Source organism: Podarcis raffonei, chromosome 2, assembly GCF_027172205.1.
Source record: "Podarcis raffonei isolate rPodRaf1 chromosome 2, rPodRaf1.pri, whole genome shotgun sequence".
Taxonomy (NCBI): Eukaryota; Metazoa; Chordata; class Lepidosauria; order Squamata; family Lacertidae; genus Podarcis; species Podarcis raffonei.
In genome coordinates, this window is record NC_070603.1 from 19216341 (window position 1) to 19233822 (window position 17482).

The 17482-nt window shown below is 45.8% G+C and overlaps 1 protein-coding gene across 3 annotated transcripts in view; it reads left to right on the forward strand.

Annotated features, from left to right (window-relative positions):
* Positions 1-17482, forward strand: part of STXBP4 (syntaxin binding protein 4) — a 148750-nt gene that overhangs the window by 110582 nt on the left and 20686 nt on the right. For 2 of the 3 annotated variants that reach the window (XM_053375139.1, XM_053375140.1), the window contains one exon: positions 10093-10150. The exons of the other annotated variant lie outside the window; for it this stretch is intronic. In XM_053375139.1, the coding sequence (XP_053231114.1) occupies positions 10093-10150 (58 nt within the window). The remainder of the gene's footprint in view (positions 1-10092; positions 10151-17482) is intronic. 3 annotated transcript variants of the gene reach the window in all.

Below are 17482 nucleotides of genomic sequence, written 5' to 3' on the forward strand. Positions count from 1 at the left end.
AATATAGATTGCAAACTGATGTGGGATTGTGGAGAAATGAACTTAAGAGTGGAAAAAAATATCCGTTCAAAACTCAGTCTCCTTGCTGTAAAACCAGTGTAGGCTATGCAGTCTGTCCAGCATAAACGGCTCTATAAAATCACAAAAGGTTTTCCCACATTTCCCTATCAGTGTAGAGCAGCCATCTGTGGATACACTAATAGCCATCCCCCCAAAACCAGGGTTGGGTGGGATACCTGTTTTCTGAAGTCAACAAGGTCACTTGCAGTTCTTGCTCAGGAAGACACCAAGAGTCTCTAGATACATCAGAAAAGGGCTCTGTTCCTTGTGCCAACAAGATCCTTTCTCCAGCCAAATTTGAGGACCAGTGCAGACATATTTTGGTTTTCAAACAGCTTAGTACTCGAGCGTTTTGGCTCCTGAACGCTGCAAACCCAGAAGTCACTGTTCCGGTTTACAAACTATTTTTGGAAGCTGAACATCCGATGGGGCTTCCGCGGCTTCTGATTGGCTGCAGGAGCTTCCTGCAGCCAATCAGAAGCCATGCTTTGGTTTCTGAACATTTTGGAAGTCGAACACACTTCCAGAACAGATTCCGTTCAACTTCCAAGGTACAACTGTAGATTCAAAAATGCTTCCTTGGATTTATTCAAGCAGCAGTTGTGTGAATTTTTCTGTGAGGAAACAAAAAGCAATGTTAATGAGTGTCTGCAAAAACAAATCAATGCCTTAGGTAAGGCTGTTATTTGGTGAGAATTGCACAAAAGGAACAGGTCAGAATGTCTTCTGTGAGATACATAATGGCTGCCCACTTTTGCGGAAAGTGTGGAACAGGATTCTTGATATCCCAGCACCCATGGTGATTTTCAAACCGGGTTACTGAAACCTTGTAAAACCTTGCTTTAATTGCTACCAAAAACAGTTGCCTGAAGTTAAAATCACCACGGGATTTCTTGGTGCAAACAAAGAACTTTAAGTTTGGTTTCCCAAACTTAGGTTTCTGACTGTTTTGTGGGGGACTACAATTCCCATTATCCCGAGTGGCACTGTGGTCTAAACCACTGAGCCTCTTGGGCTTGCCGATCATAAGGTCAGCGGTTCGAATCCCCATGACGGAGTGAGCTCCCGTTGCTCGGTCTCAGCTCCTGCCAACCTAGCAGTTCAAAAGCACACCAGTGCAAGTAGATAAATAGGTACCGCTCCGGCGGAAAGGTACTGCTCTGGTTTCTTCAGAAGCAGCTCAGTCATGCTGGCCACATAATCTGGAAAAACTGCGGACAAACGGCAGCTCCCATGGACTGTAAAATGAGATGAGCGCCGCAACCCAAGTCGTCTGCGACTGGACTTAACTGTCAGGGGTCCTTTACCTTTACCTGGTCTAGCTAACTAGGGATGATGGGAGTTGTAGTCCAGCAACAGCTGGAAACTCAAGTTGGAGAAACCCTAGATTAAACAAACTGAAAGCCAGATGTCATAGTAATCCAAAACTGAGCACGTGGGTGTCATACATAATGCCTGGTGTGGTGATCTGCTGCTAGTGATCCGTGTTTTCTTTCAGCATTCTTCAGTGATGTGCAATAGAGTGCAGCATCTGATCTGATACCATCGCGCTATGTGTTCCTTTACCTCAGGCATCCCCAACCTTCAGCCCTCCAGATGTTTTGGACTACAATTCCCATTATCCTGACCACTGGCCCTGCTAGCTAGGAATCATGGGGGTTGTAGGCCAAAACATCTGGAGGGCTGCAGGTTGGGGATGCCTGCTTTATCCCCTTAGTCCAGAGGCCATTTGTATCCCCTGTTACCCCTAAATTGGAGATTGACCCCATTCTGTGTGCAAATCAAATGCTCTGTCCCTGAATGATAGCTCCCTTTGGGATTGGAAGAGCAATTAATCCAAATAAATACTGTTCACAAAGGAATTGGCAGTTACTGTTTTAATTAAGCACCCCCCTTTTCCTTTTGTGAAATATTCGTAACTGTAGCTGCAATCCTGTGCCCACTCACCTGGGAGTAAGCTGGGGAGGAACTCACTTTAGAGTCGGCATCTATAGGATAGTGCAATTTATCTCATACAACCCCCTGTCTCATAAATGCAAGCTCTAAGAAATCTATATTGCTCCATAATGGACAGACGTTTGCGTGACATGTGGTCTATATGCTGTTGGGGTGGGGGTGGGGGTTGAAGAGTCTCTCACCAGGCCCAGAAAACACACTTTCTCAGTGCCAAGCTCTGACCCACTTTATTAAAGGGAGGAATGCAGCCGAGAAAGTCAACAGGCAGCCAAGAGCAATGGAATCAATAGTGACAAGCCAGGGAGGAACAAAAGGGACGGCTTTCCAGCAGACAGCATCTCCTCCTAGAAATGATCCGCAATGAGCAGGCGTAGAGGCAAGTGGGGAAATGGAAGGAAAGCGTACGCCTCCAAGTCACAGGTCTTCCATGTGGGTGTCAAAGAGGAGTCGTATCCCAGAATAACACAGCTGGGGCGGGAGAATGGAACACCAGCTCTGCTTCCTGGAGTGGAAAGTTGGCATGTGGCGCATGCACACACTTGAGTGGAAGACAAGTACTAGTAGGGGAGGGAGGGAGGGAGCCCTGGAGTTTCGTATTTCTAGGGCTCTTCTCCCTTCGCAGATTGTGGATATTAGCACCGCTCGGCGGGAAATGAAGCTGAAGACCTGCTGGCTTTCACGTTTCCATGGAGGGAGAGCAAGAAGAGAGATCAGCCCAACCCTCCTTTGTACCAACTGCTTCCATGCTGCGCGGAGCTGTTGTCAGTTTCCATCAAGTCGAGCTCTTAAGCATGAAAGGAGGCCAGGATTCTTCCTATGTCGGTTGCTTGCGTTCCTCCATTTCCTGCTGTACAAGAAGGCGAGGGGGGGCGTTAGTTGTGCTGAAATGAGGACCTTCCATGTCACTGCAGCAGCAACGGGAACTGGAGAATCTGTGCATACATCCTTGCTGTATTCACCGAGACCTAATGGATGCACTTACTTCTGGGGACATGTCAAATCTTGCCCCTGAGTCTGTGGTCCTCAAGCTTTCTGCCTCCAGGAAGCACTTCCCGTAACTAAGCATCTGCCTGAGCCATCCGCCATGTGCCGTGAAGTTGATTCTAGGGCATGTTACAGGGACGCACTCCGCTTTCTTGGCCTCCTTAGTCCTCTGCTTGAAAAGAGAATCCATCTTAAAATCTTCATCTTCTTCCTTCAGTTTAGCTGCCACGTTCTGGATTAGTTGTAGTTTCCAAGTCACCTCCAAAGGGAGCCCCACATAGAGCACATTGCAGTCATCCAAGCGGGAGATAACCAGAGCAGGCTGGGCTTCAGCCAGTGTACCAGATGAAGCTGGCAGACAGCTGCCCTGGACACAGAATTGACCTGAACCTCCATGGACAGCTGCAAGTCCCAAATGACCCCCAGGTTGTGCACCTGGTCCTTCAGGACCATAGTTACTCCATTCAGGAACAGGGAGTCCCCCACACCTTCCCATCCCCCAGAAACAGTACTTCTGTCTTGTCGAGATTCAACCTCAATCTGTTCACTGCCATCCACCACCAACCACCTCCAGATACCCACATGGGACATTCACTGCTTTCACTGAAGGGTCCATTGGAGTGGAAAGCTGCCCAAAGCGTTCTTAACACAAGGCGCACATTCCCTACATAGGCCTCCCGCGGCCCCAGAAGTGGATTACATTCGTATCCCAGGGCAAAGTTCACAACCCGGAGCACCTACCTCTGGATTTGCAGAGTTTGTAACACAAAGTATTCATAACCCAAAGCGTTCGTAACCCGAGGTACCACTGTAGTAGGAAATGGTGCTGAATTTGGTCATCAAGTTGCCAATTCAGAGTGGAACAGTGCGGAAAAAGCAGGAAGAGTCTGGGTAGGCTGACGTGTGCTTCTGTATCGTTCCATCTGTCATCACTTACTTACTTGGCAGGTCCAAGCTAAATGTCTGAATCGCCTCTGTCGAAGAGCACTGCGTTTGCAGGGAAATGAAAACACCATCTTCAGCGCTTGGCATGCCACATAATTCAGGCACGCAAGTCACTGCTTCATGTTGCAGTCCTAAGCGAGGGGTGTGCATTTATGAACAGGGTGAAGGAAGGGCAGGCAGGAGTACCAAAGCAGCATTGTGTAAGCAGAGTAGGACGCTTACGTTCGAGGAGTGTAAAATGGGCACAGGATGTATGGATTGTTATTGAAATAGTATGGAATGATGTCATGTGGGGTGTGTTTTCCAAGTCAGTATAGTATTAGGGGCTTTTCATCTTTATTTCCTGCCGGAGAAATACAACTCTAAACACCAGAGGGGCAGTAGGCCAAGCAGAGTGGTATAACTTGTGGAACTTCTCATAAAATCATAGAATTGTAGAGTTGGAAGGGACCCAGTAGTCATCTAGTCCAACCCCCTGCAATGTATTGCTGCAGCCTAACACAGCGGTCCATTCAGCCACTGTGTGCTGCTGGCAAGGGAGGAGGAATCTTGCCATGTCCGCAGCACTTCACAAACGTTCATAACTCTCCCCAGCTTGAAGAAGAAGAAGAGTTTGGACTTGATATCCTGCCTTTCACTCCCCTTAAGGAGTCTCAAAGCGGCTAACAATCTCCTTTCCCTTCCTCACCCACAACAAACATCTGTAAGGTGAGTGCGGCTGAGAGACTTCAGAGAAGTATGACTAGCCCAAGGTCACCCAGCAGCTGCATGTGGAGGAGCGGGGAAGCGAACCCAGTTCACCAGATTACGAGTCCACCGCTCTTAACCACTACACCACACTGGCTCCCACACAAAGTGCAGTGCTAAGTCTCGTCGAGGTGGCGTGGAAACGAGAAAGCAGTGCTAGAAACTCAAAATATATAAGCTAAGCACCAAATGGCCCCTTAAACCCTTCTTAACAGTTGCCAAAATGGAATTTCCTAGCTGCCATATTTGGGCCAGCTCGAAAGTCATGTTTTCGGTTCCTGAAATTCATTCTGATTGTGCAGATAAAATATCACGGATAGAATTCTACAGGGTGTGTTGCTTGTGTGTGAAAACAGTCAAGATCCAATCGTCCCCAGGCATGCGCCTCCAAACGGTGGAGAAATCAGATGTCACCTTGGCGCCAAGGCATCTTCGCTCGCTTGCAAGCAGCCGATAGCCAGGTGCAAAACACTCCTGCCAAATTTCGAACATTGTGAGAAGGTGGCCCTTGACACTGAAGTGGACTGGTTGCCACACTTTCTTATTTTAAAGAGAGAGAGCCTGATGGATCTGTGGCTTGTCTTGCTTCTGCTTGGCTATTATTCTCTGACGGGGAGGTAGAGATCTCTGTTGGGTCTGTTGTGTCATGACAACGGGCACGTCACTTGCACAAAAAAGTGAAAATACATTAGCTTGGTCACTCCCGTGTTTCATCCTAAGCAACTATTTGCTTTCTCACTTAGCTAACTTTCCCTGAAAACGCTTGCATTGCTTGGTTATTTATAGCCTGCATCAATTGCCCAGTTGAAACCAAGCTCCTTTCTCCAGACAGAAATTCAATCAAGGCTGGAATATTATCACGGAGGAATTTCTTTTCAAATTGGCACTTGGGGCACAAACCTACAAATTAAGCTGTGCACTTGTAACTGTGTGGCTTTGTGCGCTTTGGAAACAGTCTGTGGCACACAAAAAGCCTGCAGAAGCTTTCAGGGCCCCTTTCCGAGAGTCGGCTGAAAGCAAAGTGGAGGGGGAAAGAGGGTTGTTTTCCATCAACAGGCATTGTATAAGTTGCCAGCATTCCAGTCTGTAAATGCAGCCCTTTGTCGAATGAATAGCAAGCTCGTAAGGAGTCAAGGTCTGGGTTTGTGTACACCAGCTGAAATCTGTATGCTCATGAACTGCACGATGAAACATTTCCCTCACTTCATGAGGAAATTCGCGCTCGGTGCAGGAGAAAATTAGATGCTGTCTGTAGAGCAAGCCTGCAATTTGCGTTTCCAACTCTTTCTCCTTGGGAGCAGGATTAGCACTCGAAGCTGGCGTCAGATACCTGCTGGGGCCCACACCCCAGAAAGGGGGCCAAAACAAGCCCCCCCAGGCCTTCTCCTCTCCCTCCTTGCTCCCCGTTTGCCTGCCATCTTCTTTTTTATATAAATTTATTTATTTGGTTTTTCAGATTAAAGTTTTACAATCACATACCCAAACATATAGAACATAAAAACAAGATTCCAAAGAATCTCTTGGACTTCCCTCCTTCCGTTTGTAGGTCGTATTTTTAATCATTTCCTCCTTCATCTTTTCTGATAATCCAAATCTTTTTCCATCTCCACTGTGTCCAAAATTCACCATTAAACGACGAGTGTTATTCCAATCCTATTAACGGTTTTAACTGTTTGCAATGGTTTTTAAGATAAATTATACATTTTCCCCATTCCTTATTAAAATTTTGGTCTTCCTGATCTCTGATTCTTCCAGTAGTATTGGAATAACACTTGTAGTTTAATGGTGAATTTATTTATTTATTTATTTTAAAGCCCTTCTCTGCTGAGCAATGTCAGTTTTGTATTGTCTACCAGACCTGAGAATTTTTTCCTGTGTCGGCTCTATCTTCCCTTTCTCATCTGCCATAGCACTTCCATACACAGTCCAAGGTCAGTCTCACACCTAGTAACTTTGTTTTGAAGAGGAATTTTCCAGGCTAAGTTGCTTGGTGGCTTAATACTTGCTACAACATAATCTCCTCTAGGGGGACACACTAGGGGGACACACTTCCAACTTCAGTTGCAACTTTTAGAACAAATATAATCCTTATAAAGGTAAAGGTAAAGGTACCCCTGCCCGTACGGGCCAGTCTTGCCAGACTCTAGGGTTGTGCGCTCATCTCACTCTATAGGCCGGGAGCCAGCGCTGTCCGCAGACACTTCCGGGTCACGTGGCCAGCGTGACAAGCTGCATCTGGCGAGCCAGCGCAGCACACGGAACGCCGTTTACCTTCCCGCTGGTAAGCGGTCCCTATTTATCTACTTGCACCCAGAGGTGCTTTCGAACTGCTAGGTTGGCAGGCGCTGGGACCGAACGACGGGAGCGCACCCCGCCGCAGGGATTCGAACCGCCGACCATGCGATCGGCAAGTCCTAGGCGCTGAGGTTTTACCCACAGTGCCACCTGCGTCCCTCATAATCCTTATAGGTCCCCTTTATCCCTTAAAAAGCCACAGTTTCAGTTAAAAGTTACTTTTTGGTCCAAATCCGTTCAGAAAGCAATTGTATCCTTTCACAGAGTATCAGTATTCTTTACCCTTAACGCGTTGACAGCTGTCAAAAGCAGTCCGTTCCCAGGTTTTAGAGGCAGCAGATATAGCTTTACTTCTCTCTATCCTTGCAGGTAAATAATGCTCAAAATTCTCCCCTCCACCCCTGCAAACAGGAGGGGGATGCTTTTTTTTTTTTTTTTGGTGATGGATTTGGAATCTTTAAAAGACGTCTTTCAAAGTTACAGCTTTACTATGTCTTTGCTTTGCTCTATTTACAAGTCGGGAAAGGCAGACTTCCTGTTTATACCTTTCCCGTTTCGGTACCTAATTAGCTCAAATTTTCTTCAATTTTAATTTCTTGCTCCTACTCACGGGTAGTTGCTTTAAGTCCCAATTGTCCAGAAAGGAATCAGCGCTCTCCGACTATGGCTTGCGGCTTCACTCCGCGAAGAGGGTAGACGACTCTCAGCTCCGCGCCGCTCACCCCCGTTCCGTTCGGAAGCCTTTAAAAAGGCTCCTTCACAGTCGGGGGGGCACAAATGGAGCCTGCCAAGTCTCCGTGCTCACAGGCTTCACCGCCTGTGATTTCTTCGGGTCTCCGCTTCGCCGCAGCGGCCAGACCCAGACCTCGCAGAGCCGGTTCCCTCCGGAGCTCAGAGGGAACCCGCCATTCGTCGCTGGCACTGACCGGAAGTCTCGTTTAATGGTGAATTTTGGACACAATGGAGAGGTAAAAGATTTTGGATTATCACAAAAGATGCAGGAGGAAATGATTAACAATAGGACCTCCAATTGGAGAGCAGCCTTTACCAAATGTGCCATGGGCTTTGAAGACACTCAAACTCAGGACGCAAGAAAGAAACGTGCTAAGAGGAAGGCACGCTTGACAAACCCTCACCGTGATCAACTCCTGCCTGGAAACCAATGTCCCCACTGTGGAAGGATGTGTGAATCCAGAATTGGCCTCCACAGTCACTTACGAACTCGTTTTTAAAACTGTGTTTATGGAAGACAATCTTACATGTTTATGAGTGATCGCCAAAGAAGAAGAAAGGAGGGAAGTCCAAGAGATTCCTTGGATTCTTGTCTTTATGTTGTAAGTTGGATATGTGACTGTAAATTTTTAATTAAAAAAATCAAATAAACTTAAAAAGGAATCCAACAACATCTGGAAGGCCCACGGTTTCCCCAGCACTGCTCCTAAACTTACCTGTTTCTGAGACCTTTGGAAAATGTAATCTTTGATTCTTCAAGAGAAGTCCACGATAATATTGTCATGGCTGGAGAGGCAGCTACCAAAGAAGCAAGTGTCTGATTTGTAATTATTGGGGGGGGGGTGACAGTTTGCCACTCATTTTAGATGACACCGTTATATATGGTAACACCTGGCCGTTTAATAATCAGACAGTTCTCAGAATTCACGCTTCTGGCTGTGTATTGACAGTTTCTGGGATCGAATCAAGTACTTCATTGACAGTACAGTGCTTATGGCTGCTGAATGCAATTACCTTGAAGGACACTTTACTAAAGCATAAAAAAACAGGTTTACAATCATGGCTTCTTCTTTTTTTGAGCCAGAACTTTCTGGAACCTAGTTCTGGCACCTCTCAGGGGGGCGCCATTGCCATTTTAAGAGAATGAGGGAGGAGTTTGTGGTGAGTTCCAGCACCTCTTTTTCTAGAAAAATAGCACTGTTTGCAATTATTAAACGAATTGTGGTGTGTGTGTATACACACATGCGTGAGAGTGCTATTTAATTTATTACTTATACCCCGCCCATCTGGCTGGGTTTCCCCAGCTACTCTGGGGAACTTCCAACAAAAAAAATTAAAATGCATTAAAACATCAGTCATTAAAAACTTCCCTAAACAGGGCTGCCTTTAAATGTCTTCTAAAAGTTTGGTAGTTATCTTTGTCTTTGACATCTGGTGGGAGGGCGTTCCACAGCGCGGGTGCCACTACCGAGAAGGCCCTCTGCCTGGTTCCCTGTAACTTGGCTTCTCACAGTGAGGGAACCACCAGAAGGCCCTCAGAGGTGGACCTCAGGGTCAGGGCTGGACGATGGGGGTGGAGACGCTCCTTCAGGTATACTGGGCTGAGGCCGTTTAGGGCTTTAAAGGTCAGCACCAACACTTTGAATTGTGCTCAGAAATGTACTGGGAGCCAACGTAGGTCTTTCAAGACTGGTGTTATATGGTCTCGGCAGCCGCTCCAGCAAGATTCAGCTGAAAAAAGACACACCCACACACACCCACACACACACACAAACATATGGAAAATCATTCAAATATACATATAGATTCTCTCTCTCTCTGTCTCTCTCTCACACACATATTTCTTGGGGCTTGGTCAGCTGACAGACCTCCTGTCCCTGCAGAGACTTGTAGGATCACTGAGATTATCTGGGGAAATTTTACTTCAGGCACTACACCTTACAGACTATCAGGGTAGGGACCTGAAAACAGGAGCTTTCTCCTGCTGTCCCTGTACTGCAGAATGCCATTCTCTCTGCCATTTGTGAAGCAGCAAACATCAGTTGCTTCAGTTGTCTTGCAGAGACTTATCTTTTTGCCCATCCATTCTCTGTATCAATTCCCCCCCCCTTTTATATATGCCTTTATACTTTTGCATTAGTTTTAAGTTGTGTTTTTTAAAATGCATATCGCCTCTATATTGTACCTAATGTATATGAATATTGTCATAAATAATAACTTATTATTTATTGATTTATACCTAACTTTTCATTATCGGAATGCATATTTATAATAGGCGTCCCTTCAGAAATGCAGATCCATGTTATGCTTGAAAATGCTGACTGAGATTTGTGATGGGTTTGTTTTGTTTTGTTTTCCCTGACATCCATCTAGGTCTGCCTTATGGATGGGAAGAGGCCTATACAGCAGATGGAATCAAATACTTCATCAAGTGAGTAGCACTACCAAATGTCTGAATGCAATTAATAGCATTATCTGGAAAACAGTGGACAAAAATGTTTATGTTAGTAGGGAGTGGGGTGGTTAAAAGGCTTCTGGCAATATAAAAATGCGATCTACATGTGAGGTGCATGTTTTAATAAATGTGGTTGCTGGGCTGGGCGATATATCATCCCAAACCTGTCTGAAGTCCATATCGTGATATCAGTTTCATAATTTTTGACCTGGCAATATACCATATTTTTCGCTCTATAAGACGCACCAGACCACAAGACGCACCTAGTTTTTGGAGGAGGAAAACAAGAAAAAAAAATATTCTGAATCTCAGAAGCCAGAACAGCAAGAGGGATCGCTGCGCAGTGAAAGCAGCAATCCCTCTTGCTGTTCTGGCTTCTGTGATAGCTGCGCAGCCTGCATTCGCTCCATAAGATGCACACACATTTCCCCTTACTTTTTTGTCTGTGTGTGTGTATGCCAATTGTTTTTTCGATTCCTGCAGCCCCTGTGACCTCTGCCAGCAATGTTCTCCCCTGCCTCATGCAAGGGGTAGCGGATCGCAGGAGGAGGTGCCACAAAAAATTCACTGTGTGGGAAAAACCGTGTAGCCAGCCATAGCTCCATCCTTAGTTCAGACATCGTGATACTGTGAACTTTAGCTGGTGATATATCATGATGTTGAAAACCAGATATCGCCCAGCCCTAGTGACCAATGTGTTATCTTTCATGCAGGTAGCAAAATCAGCCTCCAGCTGAACAGCTCTCTGAAATATAACAGCTATGCATATCTGTAAAATTAAGGTGCTGAGCTGAAATGTAACTTCTTAAGTTTAAGTCGTGACAGTTCAGTCAGCGGGACTTTGGTTACCAAACTGTTGGAGCACGTTCCTTTGAAACACCAAACTGTTGGAAACACAGCTCTAGTCTGTTCCTTTGAAGCACCAAGATAAAAACTAATTGAATAATATCTTGCTGGGTTCTATGATTGTGGTGGTGTTTTTTTGTAATATACCGATAGTATAGTCAAAGCAATTTTCTCATGGGGAGACACGAAATCGGAGGGCTAAACACTCCAGTCACATCAATAACAGCTGTGCTAGAATAAAATTGGAATTATGACGTATCGTGAGTCTCACTGCCAGATGCGAGGTGATTTTAAGATCCTTGGCATAACCTGATATCCTAGTTGACCCAACCTCTCTGTTGGCTTGTCACACCTTACCCCTCCTCTAGGTGGGTCAGTATTGAGAGGGCAGCTGTGCCTCATCATACCCTCCAATACTGGTTGTAGGCAAGGGGTTTTGGAACCCAAATAGTGCAGGCATTGCTATAGGAGTCCAGATTTGTCCTTTCCTTAAAAATAGTGCCAGTCTAAAACATTATGTTGCCTGAAGTGAAGCCCAAATGGTGGACACAGAGAGCACACACCACGTTGCTTCATCTGGAATTATTATCATCATTATTATAATAATAATATAATAATTTATTATTTATACCCCGCCCATCTGGCTGAGTTTCCCCAGCTACTCTGGGCGGCTTCCAATCAAGTGTTAAAAACAATACAGCATTAAATATTAAAAACTTCCCTAAACAGGGCTACCTTCAGATGTCTTTTAAAAAGGAAGATAGCTGCTTATTTCCTTCACATCTGAAGGGAGGGCATTCCACAGGGCGGGTGCCACTACCGAGAAGGCCCTCTGCCTGGTTCCCTGTAACTTCACTTCTCACGGGGAGGGAACCGCCAGAAGGCCCTCGGTGCTGGATCTCAGTGTCTGGGGTGAACGATCACATTTTATTTGTAAAAGCCTTACTGCATCACTCAGACACCAATTCCTACCTTCATCTAACACACACCCTCCCATGTTGCCAACTGAAACAGCTCACTTCACCAGATGGGCGGGGTATAAATCATAAATTATTATTAAATTATTATTATCCTGCATTGTAAACAAACGTGGATACTATTCAATCGATCATTGCTATACCCAAAACTCATGTAAAATATATCTATGCCAGGCATGGCCAAACTTGGCCATCCAGCTGTTTTGGGACTACAATTCCCATCATCCCTGACCACTGGTCCTGTTAGCGAGGGATGATGGGAGTATATAGAATTGTAGAATAATAGAATTGTAGAGTTGGGAGGGATCCCAAGGATCATCTAGTCCAACCTCTTGTAATACAGGAATCTGTTTGCCCAATGTGGGGCTCGAACCCACGACCCGGTAGAAGAATTTCTTCCTAGGAGGCAGGGCTGGGGTGAGAAAAACTGAGGTCTCTGCCTGTTTGCTTGCTTGCATGTTGTGTATGTGTGCCTCCCTGCCTGTCTTTCCTTTGTCTTAGTCAATAACAAGGCGTCACTTCAAAATGTCCAATATGATCAGTGTTCTAATAGAAAACTCGCATCATCAAAGCAAAAAAAGGGGAAAAAAGATTAAGGGGGAAATATGCATATGTGGGGAAAGTGAGACAATCTGTGCAAACGAATTACTTTTAAAGATCCCTCGTGAGATGCAAGCCAGAGCTGACATTGAGAAGATTTTGCGGTAACACACCATCTGAAACGCAATGTCAGATTTCACAAAAACTTGAAAAGGGACTATCCTTTGGGGAGAGTTGTTTTTTTTAAAAAAAGAAACCTGCAAAGAATTAAGATTCCAGTCCTATTTCTCCATTTGTTCTTTCGTCCTCCCCCAAATTAAAGGGTTTCCTTAATCATTTTCTTTTGGGGCGGGCTGATCCTCAATGAATTTCATAGATGCAGGGCCTCTTGAGATGAATCAAATGGACTTGAAAGAGAACTGGCAGCTGTAGGAGGATCTTTAAAGAATTTCAAGTGCCGTCTTTGAAAAGACTTTGTGTCTCATCAGGGCATGGTAGTAACTTGAAACGAGTGGCATATCTCTGGAGGGTTCTCCACATACCCAGGACTCTCAGTGTGAGAGAAAATTTTATGCAGGCAGCCCCACTGAAGACAATATGTACCTGCTTACCTTTGTGTGCATGTCAGGCTCTTGTGCGCATGGGGAAGCCAGGGGATCAGAGTGATGTGGCACCTCCACTATCCTGGTTATTTTCAGCTGTTACTGCCTTGCATTGTCTTCTTCTTCTTAGAATGTAATTTCTAGCATCCTTCTTGCCTTCCTGAGTCTGGTACCTAGGCTTCCTTTAGCAAAGAAAGAGAGCACACATTTGGTCAGCTTAAAAATGGTTTCCTGACAAACTCTGCAAAGGTCAGATTCATGTGCTTTTCCATGCAGCAGCAGCAGCAGCAGGAAGAAACAGGCAGTATGACTTTGGTTCCCAAATGGCAAATGTTTCAAAATTATTTGTATAGAAGCACCAATGTTGCTTGCTTAAGCCACGCAGTCTAAACTTGGTGCATCCGGCTTAGACTGCCTTGCTAGTAGCATGTGGAATGTGTGAGAGAACAAAGCGTTTGGTAACCTTTCCTCCCAAGGTGAAATGAAGTGACCTAGCTAAGCCGGGCAGGACAGCCTACTCTGTAGTCTTAACCCCTTCATGGGTTCATGGGTATCCCACACACCTACCCACAGGCTCCCTCCATTGGCTGGAATGTGACCTGCATCCTGAATGCGTGATCTGTGCCTTGTAATAACCGTGGCTACAGATTGCGTGTTCAGCATCTATGCATAGTGGGGGGGGGGTGCACATATAGGGCTCTGTGCACAGTTGGTGACTGAAAGCCAGGGAGTAGGGTCAGCAAGTTCATTTCCGCCCTGACCCATTGAAGCAAGGCAGGCATCCCACAACCCTAGTGAATTGTGACCCAGATTTCCGCAAGAAAGCCTCTGTCCGGTGACAAAGGTATCCTTTCTCCGGAGGAGAACATACTTGGAAATGCTTCTGATCAGATGATCCCATTCAATGGGCTTTGATATAACTGTTGTGTATTTAAATAGGGATTAGTGGAATGGTTGGTACTTAACCGCACTCCTGCTAATACTATAACCCTCTTGTACTGCTTGGCTGTGAATTTTCAATCCATTCTTTCGCTCTCTGGTATTTGGAAGAGCGGCAGTCATGAGGAGTTTAGAACTATTTTACCACTGGTTTCTTTCCAGAGCACAAAATTAGATACAGGAACGTGTCTTGGTTGTCATGACAATCATAATTCCCCCAAATCTCTCAATTCCTGATCTGCACTGCATCTGAATCCTCTAAACCTTATTTGGTTCTGTGCTTTGCTCCATATTGCATAGGAACTGGTGGTGGCTGTGGATTCATTATAAGTTCACACTATGCCCAAAAAAGGGGGGGTATTTAGTTCACTGTGGGGTAATGGGGTCCTTTAAATGTTTGGTTCAGTACCAAGTACGTAGCCAGTAGCTTGAATCTATTAATTTGGGTAGCCGTTAATTGAATGCAATAAATGCTCCAGGAGTATGGCAGCTGAATATCCCATAAGCCTGGAAGAGCATGCTGCTTAAGTTTCTATAAATATCTCTGAAGCAGAGTGGTGTAGCAGGATGAAGCGCTGCATGAGAAATCAGAGCTTAGAAGGAGCTCAACCAGCTGGTTTGTGTTGCATGCGACAGTGGAGCACATTCAATGTGGATAACAGACAGGAATGAAACATTTATACAAAGACATGCTGATGATGGGGAAAACATTTCTGATCCCTGTGAGCTGGAACTGATAAAAACAATAAAACATTGAAGCATTAAAAAAAACAAAACCCAGCCCATCCAGCATAATTCATAAGGTCCCTCGTGAAGTCAGATTCTATCTCTACTTGATCATCCAGTTTATGGAACATTATTTTCACCGATTCACATGACAAGAGCCTCACAAAAACGTCCGAAGGTAACAGTCGCACAGCTCAATCTGGCATTATGATTTCCCCGGTTCCAAGCAGTTTTGGAGGTCAGTAATGTGAGGGACGTGTATGGCTCCGTGGGTTAAACCACAGAGCCTAGGACTTGCCGATCAGAAGGTCGGCGGTTCGAATCCCCGCGACAGGGTGAGCTCCCGTTGTTCAGTCCCTGCTCCTGCCAACCTCACAGTTCGAAAGCACGTCAAAGTGAAAGTAGATAAATAGGTACCGCTCCAGCGGGAAGGTAAACGGCGTTTCCATGTGCTGCTTTGGTTTCGCCAGAAGCAGCTATGTCATGCTGGCCACATGACCTGGAAGCTGTACACCGGCTCCCTCGGCCAGTAAAGCGAGATGAGTGCCGCAACCCCAGAGTCGGTCACGACTGGACCTAATGGTCAGGGGTCCCTTTATGTGAGGCAGAGGTGGGGAACTGAACCCAGCCAGCAGGCCAGATTCTTGTCTTCCCTCAACCTCTGTGAGCCCAGTTTGACAAAACTGCATAGTTCAGTAAGAATGGGCTTAGAAGTGTGTCATCAGCTCCTCGTGACCTTTCTGAACCCTTTCTGAGCAGGACCATACAGCCGTCATAGGATAGGTCTTCAGTGTCTTAGAGAAACCTGTGCTTTTCCTTATGTCTAGTAGAATATATTATGCAAAATAGGGATACGGGTGGCACTGTGGTCTAAACCACGGAGCCTCTTGGGCTTGCCGAGTGGAAGGTTGGTGGTTCGAATTCCTGCGACGGAGTGAGCTCCTGTTGCTCTCTCCCAACTCCTGCCAACCTAGCAGTTCAAAAGCACGCCAGTGCAAGTAGATAAATAGGTACTGCTGTGGCGGAAAGGTAAACGTGGTTTCTGTGCGCTCTGGCTTCTGGTGTTGTGCCAGAAGCGGTTTAGTCATGCTCGCCACATGACCCGAAAAGCTGTCTGTGGACAAACGCCGGCTCCCTTGGCCTGAAAGCGAGATGAGCACCGCAACCCCATAGTCACCTTTGACTGGACTTAACCTTCCAGGGGTCCTTTACCTTTATGGTGCCTATTATGCAAAATAAGTAAAGGATGCAAATTATGTGCAGATCATGGAAACGGGCTTTTCACGCTGTGGTTTTGGATTGTCTTAGTGGAGATTAAGGTTTCAGACATGTTGTTGTATCAGTTCTGCTCATGTATTCCCCCCCCCCCCACAATGGCATCCCCTATTTCTCTCTCTAAGATTTATTCTGATTTGCCCTTTCTGTAGAAAATGCAGTACGTTAAAAAAAGGAAAAAAGAAGAAGTGCTGGCAACAGTCCATTTGCAAGATCTGAATAACCTGCTGACTATATTAATCTCCCACCTGGACCCACTCTAAAGAGCATGTGGGAGGGAGACAATTGCAAAGCGCACATAGCTTTGAATGGGCTATATTGCAGGCACAGCAGCAAAGAACATAGTAGCCACACCTGCACGTTTCGAAGCAAGCCACCGCAGGCAGTCTCTTCTATCCTCCTACCGTATTCAGCTTTGCCATATTGTAGCTCAGCATCATGAGACTAACTCACCAATGTAGGCAAGGTCTTGCTATCCTCCCACGCTCGCCCACCGCTTGCATATGTGTAAAATTTCAAAGGATTTTTGCCCCTATCAAAATTTGCTTTACTATCTGCCTTAACGAAACAAAAAAAGCAAGCTCCAGCTCTTTCAAATACACTGTCTACTGTCAGAGGTAGCAATGTTTTAGATGAGTATTCCTCGAAGCCACTGTTCAGAGTAACGCTTCCTGTGACCTGGAAACTGCTTTTAAAGTGAGGTCCTTTGCCAAAGAAAATGTGAGTTGAACCCCTAATATCTTAAGGGGTTTTTTTCCTGCACAAACATGAGAGAGAGAGAGCCCTTCATTTGCAAAAAACGTTTGCAAGCCCTACCAGACTTTGAAAAGAAATATCAGTGCCACTTTTCTTTTGCAAGATGCTGGTCAAAGTAGCTGAAGAAGAAGTAACAACAACAACAACAACAACAACAATTTATTATTTATACCCTTCCATCTGGCTGGGTCCCCCCAGCCACTTTGGGCGGCTTCCAACAAAACACTAATATACAATAACCTATTAAACATTAAAAGCTTCCCTAAACAGGGCTGCCTTTAAATGTCTTCTAATAGTTTGGTAGTTATTTTTCTCTTTGACATCTGGTGGGAGGGCGTTCCACAGGGCGGGCGCCACTACCGAGAAGGCCCTTTGCCTGGTTCCCTGTAACTTGGCTTCTCGCAGTGAGGGAACCGCCAGAAGGCCCTTGGCGCTGGACCTCAGTGTCCGGGCAGAACAATGGGGGTGGAGACGCTCCTTCAGGTATACTGTACCAAGGCCGTTTAGGGCTTTAAAGGTCAGCACCAACACTTTGAATTGTGCTCGGAAACATACTGGGAGCCAGTGTAGGTCTTTCAAGACCGGTGTTATATGGTCTCGGTGGCCGCTCCCAGTCACCAGCCTAGCTGCCGCATTCTGGATTAGTT